General features: G+C 43.8%; 2 protein-coding genes across 3 annotated transcripts in view; both read left to right on the forward strand.

The window, feature by feature from the left end:
* The window catches only part of slc26a6 (solute carrier family 26 member 6), a 10,141-nt gene extending 9,935 nt beyond the window's left edge, over nt 1-206 (forward strand). Inside the window, exon 19 of the mRNA XM_031565540.2 lies at nt 122-206. Within this exon, the coding sequence (XP_031421400.1) occupies nt 122-145 (24 nt within the window). The 3' untranslated portion in view covers nt 146-206. The remainder of the gene's footprint in view (nt 1-121) is intronic.
* A 1,649-nt stretch (nt 207-1,855) lies between these two features.
* The window catches only part of mgll (monoglyceride lipase), a 16,189-nt gene continuing 8,044 nt past the window's right edge, over nt 1,856-10,000 (forward strand). The window contains exons 1-4 of one of the 2 annotated variants that reach the window (XM_031566442.2): nt 1,856-2,050; nt 3,065-3,209; nt 7,930-8,036; nt 9,054-9,190. In XM_031566442.2, coding sequence (XP_031422302.1) covers nt 3,085-3,209; nt 7,930-8,036; nt 9,054-9,190 — 369 coding nt within the window. In that variant the 5' untranslated portion in view covers nt 1,856-2,050; nt 3,065-3,084. Of the gene's footprint in view, nt 2,051-2,317; nt 3,210-7,929; nt 8,037-9,053; nt 9,191-10,000 lie in introns of those variants that run through there. The other variant, XM_012834591.3, reaches the window with a different exon arrangement.

Below are 10,000 nucleotides of genomic sequence, written 5' to 3' on the forward strand. Positions count from 1 at the left end.
GCAACCTTTACATGGACTGTAATCAGAACAGAGGACGATGGCCTGGACAAGTTTAACTAGAGGAACATTGCTTAAAAATGCTCCCAATCTTTCTCACTTTCTGTTGCTGTTTGTTTTTCAGGAAATGAAAGGAACACCGCTTTGAATTCTGCATATTTGTGGATGGAAACACACACAGACACACACACACACACACACACACACACACACACACACACACACACACACACACACACACACACACACACACACACAGATATAGGTAACACACTTCAGAAGGGAAGTGCTCAGAGACAGCAGATCTCCCCTAATTTCCTGTTCCTCTAATTTTGTGTTTGTACTGTACCTTACGTAACTAAATGATTTTGGCCCACTGTGAAATGAAAATAGCTTCCCACTTTCTGAGATCTCTGCTGGTATGTGTTCAGGGTGATGGCTAATGTTTGTTTCCCTCATTTCTGCTGAAAGGAATTTGTGAGTATTTTCACATTTTCAGCTCAAGACACACATTAAACTTTATGTCAGTCATAAGCCATGACTGAATGAGACAACATGACAAGAAAACCCAACTGAATTTCCTGATGTGTGGTCATCTACGACGAAAGACTACACTTCATTATTATATGCCACATTATTAACATGATATGCCTTTTTCTATTTGGGCCATGATTCTTGAAAGCCATATTTATATTTCAGTGCCTGGCCTATCATCTGTTTCTGGTCAGATTAGAGTCAATTGGACGGTCCATGTGAAGTGCCCTCATTAAGGAAGTCGTTATTAAGCTCAAATATTTATTTTAATTTACCACATATACAGACTCTACTGTGGCTGGGAATATTATGACGAGACAGCATAACAAAATTAAATGCAGGTGGTTGTACATGATCAGGTGATCATCAGTTAGATTTTTATTGAAGGCAATGTTTTGTGTGTTGTTTTATTTATTGATGGAAATTCACATAAATAAAAAATGTGACCATTGGGATTTGCTTTGTTTGCTACGAATTAAGTTAAGTGACTCAAATCTTCTTTCTCGCCCCTCCTGACCTCCTCTTTTCTCTAGCATCTAACTTCCTCTACACTATTACACATTTAAGAGCGCGAGTGTGTGTGTGTCTCTCTCTCTCTCTCTCTCTCTCTCTCTCTGTGTGTGTGTGTGTATTAAGTACATTTGACGAAGACTATTTTCCTCTTTTTTCTTCGCCTTTTCTCTCATAGCTTTTTTGGTCAACAGAGATGTGCAGAGCTAAAGAGGCTTTAAGCATACAGGAGCATTTTGTCTCTGTTATGCTAAATTATCTGTGGTGTCTTTACACCTACAAATCAGCTGAGCCCACATGACATTCCAACATAGCACCTTGACTAGTGCTTAACTTGCACTTCAGCAGTTACATTCCTGCACTTCTTTTTCCTTTCTAGGTCGTTTTTCTATTTCTTATGTAAAGTAGTATTTATTGTTACACCAGGTTTTTTATTGCTCTTAGCTTGTACTCTCCCTTGTACGTCGCTTTGGACAAAAGCGTCTGCTAAATGACTAAATGTAAATGTAAACATCATAGGGCAGGCTGAGCAGGTTAAGAAAACCTGAGAGGAACCTGTTTGAAATGTCACTAAGAATATTTCCTGGAAACAGACTGTTCCTGTTTGCGACCTTGATACTTATTAATTCATCATTGTAATCAATTATTTTCTGTCATTTAATATGACAAATAATACAATAGATTTGTCCAGTTGAATTGAATTAACTGATTATTCATGAAAGGGAGAGTGTGTGTGTGTGTGTGTGTGTGTGTGTGTGTGTGTGTGTGTGTGCTTGTATGTCTCTGTGTGTGCATGCGCCCCCTTCTATGGTCTAGCACTTCAGTCTCCACCCAGCAGTTTGAATCGTAGCATCAGAGGGAAAACACATTGCCCTAAAGTGTGAGAACGCCGCGATCGAGCACTCTAGTCCTCCCTCCGCCCGCCCCAATACTGGACAGCTAAACTGGTTTCATTACTTTCTCATACCTGCTAAGGCTAACTGATTTGTCACACTTCCCAACGGACTAGGTAAGTTTACTTTTGACAGTGGGGCTTAGAAAGTTGAACAAGTTCTGAACGACTTCTCTCGAGACTGCCTGGCAGGTTCAACATGCTATGTTGAGATGCGCACTCATTCAGTCGTCTACTCTGTGACTTTGTGTGTAAAACTTTAGTTTAACTAATTCGGGGGGGGGGGGGGGGGGGGCAACACGTACAATCTTGGCCCTTATCCAATTATGTAAAATAAGGTATGAATGTATTTTAGTATTAAGTGGTCTTCGCTTTCATTTGATATTTTAGGCGATATGAACCAATCTTCCTCGCATACAATACGCTACAAGTCTATGCATATAAACATAAAACAGTATTCAGTGTTGTTTTTATGTTACTATCATCTCACAAATATGAGGGTTAGTGGGCAAGTGTTACAACTACCGAGGCTGCAGTGTAGGCTAGGCATAAGGTTAGAACTGAACCTGTTCTCTGGTGTGCATAGGTTAGTCTATATTCGTTTCAGGCTTAGCTGATTTCTGTCGACCCAAATACATATTTTATACAGAGATTTTATATTAACATTTCTTTCCAATAGCGGGTTAATTCAAGCTGTTGACGATATCTCCAGCAGAGGCGCTGGGAGCAGCCAAGGCTTGAGCCTATTTTTGCTGCCCTATCTTTTTGAGCGTGCAGCTGACCAGCCCGAGTTTCTGCGTGCGTTCCGTACTGTCAGTCTATAGGAAGTTGTCTAGGTGTAGACTTTGTACTACACACGCGTCGGCCTCTATTTTCCATAATTTCGCCAACCGGTGTGTCTTATGTGTGGTTTCTGTTGGTCACTTATGTGTGAAACGGAGCCCTAGCTCTGTGACGTCAGTGGCTGTAAAGCTAATTGAAATTCAGTAGTGTAGCATATATGTGTCGCGCACTGTCGTGCGGCTGAAATGAATGAAACAATGAACGTCTTAACCACCTGCATACTGGTCGCCGCGGTATCATTCTGGCTCAGCTCTGATGTCCTGACCGTCCTGCGTGACTGCATTACAGAAACGTTCAGTAGCACTACCATGCCGGAGCCAGGGACACCGCGCCGGAGTCCGCAAGGTACCCCCTACGACGACCTGCCGCACATAGTCAACGCTGACGGACAACATTTATTCTGTCGCTACTGGGAGCCGGATGTATCGCCAAGGTCAGTTTGCATTTTGAAATACAATACGGGACACACACACACATCGGTGTCAGGTTTTATAGATCTGTTGCAGAATAGTAGCAAACCAACTCGCTAGTAACAGCGACAATGGTTTGCTGGCTTCTCCTGTCTTCCTAGGCTGTGACTGTCACATGCTAAGGTCACAGAAGGAGACAGGATTTACACCTGCAGTTTACAAGCAGCCTACAGTAGTTTCCTCTGTGTGTGTACGTGCATGCGTCTTGTGTGTGTGTGTGTGTGTAAGTGTGTGTGAGACGGGGGGCATAGCGTGTATACGCACGTTGTGTGAAAACACGTCGGCGTCAGACCTCTCAACTCTCACCTACAAATACAGGGAATATATTAAAGACAACTTTTTCACTCTTTCACTCATCTCACTGACAAACTAAGTTTTTTCATCAGTTGCTTTTGTAACCTCGGCTAAATTTTCCGTTAAATTTCAACTCTGCAAAACCGCACTTCCTCTTTCCATCACATGCGCAGCACATGCACATAGTCAATCCTATGTAATGGTTGCACTGAGACTGCGCAGGCCTAATGCTAAATACCTATGGTTTCTCCTAGCCTTTGTTGCCCTGGCAACCTTCAGCCTCCTTTGAGTATGGTACTTCCCCAGTCATGCAGTTTCCATGGTAACAGTTGCTTTCCCGCCTCTGACTAACCAAGTGATAGTTTCAGTTTAAATACTTTTCTTTTTCTTTTGTGGTAGTTATGTGTGAGCAGGGCAACTATGTCTACTAGATTTCCTAGATTTATTGAATTAGACTACTTATCACACATGAGGCATTGTGGGCTAACTAATAACATACACAAACCACTGACTCTCTTTGCTAAAGTCAAGGCTAGGAACAGCTCTGTCTTTAAGGACGGCATACTGAGACTCTCCGAAAGGCTCAAAAGGAGCTGGGCAAAGGCTGTGAAGTACCGTGAAGAGGTATCTGCTGGAGGCGCGCCACTGAGGAAAGGTTCTGGCCAACCCGCGATAGCTATGCAGGACAAGAAATGAGCAACTAAGGGAAGCCTTCATAGGGGCTTGTCTGGGTCTCTTGGTGGCAGTGGGGTAGACTCACCTCCGAGTATTATCCACAGATCAATAGATCTTATTGAGGGGACAGTTTTGAGTCATTCTCTCAATTTGCCTGTGTTACTGTGGCCCTGATCTTTTTGCATTTGCTCTTCGCAAATATTTCAGTATGGGAAGTGGAATATCTCTTACACAATCTCTGGTCAGCTAATTACATAGGAGACAACATACACATTTCATTATCTCAAAGAACTGCTTAACCTAAAAATGTGAAATGTGGTGTGCTCTTACTTGGCCCCATTTGTTCACATTCCCAAAAGTGCCCATTTCTTTTTTCATCTGTTCAAGCTGTGAAATACTTCAACGTTTTGCCACTTGGGGCACTTTGCACATCAACTTGGATCCTGATTAGTGCCGCTTGTGGCTATATTTTTTAGATTGTGTTGGTTGTGGTCAGCTCATATGTTGCACGGACATGACCTACATGGCATTCCCCAGGCCCCATTCCCTATATTCTGGTGCTTCTGTACTATCCTCATATCTGCCCTAGATAATTTGGTCCAGGCCTGAGGTGAATCAGTAGGTAGTGTATACAAGCTTGGGCACCGGTAAGGTTCCTGACAAGGTTAACACTGTTGACACGTTAATATTAACATCGACCATGTTGCCATGGCAGCAACAAAAGACGCTAACATTCTTCTACTGCTAGCTCAGTTGTCACTGATCACAAGCATGATAGTGGTGCAGTAGCCTCATTTTGTCACAGTTTACTCTTCTGGTGAACATTTGGGTGAACAATCCCTTTAAGCTTCACATTCTTGTGGTCTGGATTTTTCTCCCAGAATGTCTGGTGCAGTGCACATGATGTGTGATGAATGCACCTTACTGTGGATAGAGAGATGGGGAGGACCAGGGAACGCAGCTGCATCAGAGTTCCCTCTCTCTCTCTCTCTCTCTCTCTCTGTGAGAGCCTCTTTTCTGACAGGCTGGCAGGACTGCGGCAGCTGCAGGAGCTGCTATGGCTCCACTGGCCACTGATTGCAGCATTGAGTGCGCTGATCCCTTCTGCAGCTGCACCGAGCCCCTCTCAGTGTTCTCGAATGACTCCTCGTGGCCTATTGAGCTGGTGGCGTCGCATATGAACAGGTTGTTAAAATCACACATTGCTCTGTGTTGTGTGAAATGAGTCACACCGTCGATTACCACCGATGCGGAAATAATTCAAAGTCGTCTGCTTTGAAGAGATGTACACAAGCAAGGCTGATCCCAATGCTGACCCGGCCTCCAAACTGACCACGGCTCAGTTAGAGCAGTTTCTCGGAGATTACATCTGCCAGATAGTAGTTTATGCATCATCATAACAAACGTCTGCCTTTGGTGAAATGATGAGGGCACATAGCCCAGACAGGCCATAGTTTAAACAGCACTGCATGTTTACCTTCGAGGATCAACTGGAAACGATCCCAAGTTTACATACTTAGCTTGTAAACTTCAGATCTGCTATGTATCCAGGTTCATGATAAACACGCAATCCTGTGGTGCAACTTCACAGTAGTGGCAGGAGCAGTGTCCACTGTGGTATTATGGCAGTATAACCTGTGTAGGTCAGAAGGAGTTGGAAGCCAGCTGAACTCACCTGACAAATAGGGGCCGCAGGTCATGCACCTGCAGTACGGAAACACAAGCAAACACACAATTCCAACCCATGGGTCAGTTACAGTAAAGGTCAGAGTGACATAGATGTTTGTGCATGAACTGAAAGTAGGGCATGGTGTGAAACATTGTTTAAATACACAGACGTTACAGTGTGTTTTATAGTTATGACATGAGTAAACACAGTGTACTAGCATAATTAACACGGAGCAGGTCTCTAAAAAACAACTCAACTGATGCGCCCAGCTGTGCTGCATTTGGGTAGTTTGGCAACAGACCAGCATTCCATCACATACAGAAACGCAAAAGCTGCCAAATGTCTTTAGTAGCCTACTGTTTGGGGTATGTAGTGTTTTGCCAGTATTGACTCTAGGTATGTGGTTGAATACAGACATATGCTGACCAAATGTTGGCATACATTTTAAAAAGGGTCTCATGTTTATGACCTCAGCCAGAGTGAAATGGGTGAAAGGTGCATGGGGATTGGGGAGGGGGCATTATAATGATTGACAGATCTGTCAGTGGATAATGCAGCCAGTGAACTTAGTTTACCAGAATTCCTGTGTTTTACACACACACACACACACACACACACACACACACACACACACACACACACACACACACACACACACGCACACACACACACACACACTCTGGTATCTTGTGGCTTGTCTGTTGGCTGGGCTGTTTCTCTGTGTCTCTCACTCTATTTCTCATCCCCAAACTCACAACTCACACAAAGTCTTTTCACATGGTGCCATTGACCTCACTGGTTTGACCCCTGTCTCAGTTCAGGAGCTGAAGTCTATAATCTGATTAAGAGCCACAGTGAAGAGTTTAACACAGTGTGTGTGTGTGTGTGTGTAAGTGTATGTGTATGTGTGTGTGTGTGTGTGTGTGTGTGTGTGTGTGTGTGTGTGTGTGTGTGTGTGTGTGTGTGTGTGTGTGTGTGTGTGTGTGTGTGTGTGTGTGTGTGTGTGTGTGTGTGTGTGTGTGTGTGTGTGTGTGTGTGTGTGTGTGTGTGTGTGTGTGTGACACTCAAGTCTTTAGTGTGTCTTTATTGTGGTAAGATGCTTGTGGGGGTCTGACAGAGAAAGGGAGCTCTGTAGATGTGTTTAAGTGCCCTGTACATCAGAGCAGCTCACATGCTAATGGGCTGATGATTAATGCTCATATGGATGAGGGTGCAGGGTGCGCAGCACAGATACAGATGGTATATGCTGCCCTCAGGGACTGCCTATATATATACATCACACCAGTCAATAGAGGCTTTTAACGTTCCTCACAGTCCTTGCAAAACACAAACAAAGACCCTCTTTCAGTCTTTATCTCTCTTGCTCTCTCCCTCTCTCTCTCTCCCTCCCTCTCTCTCTCACACACACAAACACAGAGTTAGAGAGAGACAGAGAGAGAGAAAGAGAGAGAGACCGCTATGTCCAGAAATTACTCAGAGGAAAAAGAGAAATGAAGGGGCTGAGGACAGAGATGGGTAAAAGAGAGCGACAGAAATGTAAATGGGGACTGCTAATGAGCCTCTTTTATGTCCCTTTTCTCTCTCCGTCTCCACACTAATTCACTGATTTGGCTAATTGGTGCCCACACTCTTTCAGACCCGTCATTACAGTGTCACTACATCATACATTTTATGTACAGGAACAGCAAATGTCTCTGTGTGTGTGTGTGTGTGTGTGTGTGTGTGTGTGTGTGTGTGTGTGTGTGTGTGTGAGTGTGCTCTGTCCCTTTGGTGTATGCTTGTATTTGTGTGTGTTGTCTCTTGTGTGAGTTCAGCCTGTGTACTTCTCTGAGATTATTATTCATGTCACATAAGTACAGGCACACAGCCGGCACTTACCCAACGCACATGTGTTTGTGAACGTGCATTTGCACTTTACACTGGAAGTAATTGGAAGTGCACGTCTGTGCGAGTGTTTGTATACTCTGAGAGTATGAGTGAACTGTTATGCAGAGTGCTGGTGTTTGTATACTGTACTCTAAGAGGATGAATGAACTGTGTTGCAGGGCGCTGGTGTTTGTGGCCCACGGCGCCGGAGAGCACTGCGGCGCATACAACGACTTGGCCCAACCTCTCACCAGACACTCGCTGCTGCTGTTCGCCCATGACCACGGTTAGCCACGCATACCACACAACCAGTTCCTCATGCCAGTAGTGGGAAATACTTAATTTATTACACTTTTCCCACTCTTTCACAGGGAAACATTATTTACTACATTTATTTGTCACCTCTAGTTACTAGTTACTTTTAAGATGAAGATTATACACAATGAATGATATAACAAGCTTTTAAAAATACAACACATTGTTAAAGATTAAACCAGTGGTTTCCAACCTTTTTGGCTTCTGATGTCTTACAAAAAGCAGTGTGTAGTCGGGGTCACATTTCAGATGTCTAAGAGTTGTTAACAGCTCCACCAAATAGTCTGAACTTCTCAAATGGTTTCATTCCAATAAATGTTCTTATGTAAATTACGTACTTATGAATACTTCTTCCACCACTGTTTCATGCTATGCTCACCTCTGTTGCCGGTGCTAAATGAATCCAGTTTGTGTAACATACAGTGTTGATCTTATCACCAGATTTAAGATTAACGGCCCAAAGTTATAGCCAAACATACTCTTTTCTCAAAAATGACTAGGTCAAGTCTGCTCCTCTCAGACTGTCAAAATGCACTTTAACTTTGGGTTTAATTTATTAATTGTTTCATGTGCTTCTGTTTTCATGTGCTTCTGTTGTCAATGTTGGAACAGAAGTAGGCATTTTGAGAAATGGCCCAGGTCTTACTTGACCTCGTCATTCCAGATGTATCACGTGATCTCAAGGCTCTTTTCCAAAGGAATGTGTTGTTCCCAGAGCTCCTTGCCAGACAGCGGTGAGGGAGAAGGAGTGTGAGAGGGTGGCATTAGGCAGGACACACTGTCTTCTTTACAGAGAGTGGACAAGTGTCTTCAACTCAGATGCAAATTAGTTCTGAGTTAAATTTGGCACCGTGCAATTCCTCTGCATTTTCATTGTCAAATTCAGCAAAACAAAATGTCATTCTTTCCCTAATCATCTCTCACTGATATGTTATATTGATGACTCAAAACTCCCTCTCTCTCTCCTTCTCTCTCTCTCTCTCTCCAGTGGGTCATGGGCAGAGTGAGGGAGAGCGGTTGAATATTAAAGACTTTCAGATTTTCATCAGAGACTCTCTGCAACACATCAGCATCATGAGAGAACGGCATCCCAACCTGCCCCTCTTCATCATAGGCCACTCTATGGTAACCATAAAACAAGGGCTATATAAATGTGTGTGTGTGTGTGTGTGTGTGTGTGTGTGTGTGTGTGTGTGTGTGTGTGTGTGTGTGTGTGTGTGTGTGTGTGTGTGTGTGTGTGTGTGTGTGTGAGTGAGTGTGTGAGTTCCTATACCTTTGCAGCCTTCTCTCCCACAAAGCAAACATAGATACTGAAATACATCACGGCCTCAGCTGTGCTTTCACAAAACTAAGGAAAAGAGTCTTTGAAAATCACAACCTTCAGGCCAGAATGAGTATGCTGGTGTTCAGAAGCAGTGGTGCTGCCAACGCTACTGTATGTCTCAGAAACCTGAACCACATACAGTAGGCACCTGAAAGCACTAGAAGCACACCACAGAGGTGCATCAGGAAAATCCTGAACATCATTTGGGAGTATAAACGCACTAACCTCAGAGTCCTCCAGGAGGTCAATCTGCCCGCCATTACTGCAATCAGGGCACACAAAAAAACTAAGATGGGCTGGCCCTATTGTCAGAATGCCTGACTCTCGCATTCCACAACAAGTCCTGTACTCCCAGCTTCAGACAGGACACCGTGCTCCAGGAGGTCAAGACAAACCTCAAAAAGCTCCACATCAACCTTAATACCTGGGAGCAAACAGCTAAAGATAGAAAGACCTTGAAATAACTTGTCTGTGAGGGTGCTGCACGATACTACACCACACAGATAAAGCAAGCACTTAAAAAGGCCCAAACCTCATCCTCAACTCATTATGTGTGGGTGAAAGCATGTAGTCAGCCAGTATGTCAAATTTCCATTATGTTAGGAATCTTG

The sequence above is a fragment of the Clupea harengus genome, chromosome 4, assembly GCF_900700415.2.
Source record: "Clupea harengus chromosome 4, Ch_v2.0.2, whole genome shotgun sequence".
Lineage (NCBI taxonomy): Eukaryota > Metazoa > Chordata > Actinopteri > Clupeiformes > Clupeidae > Clupea > Clupea harengus.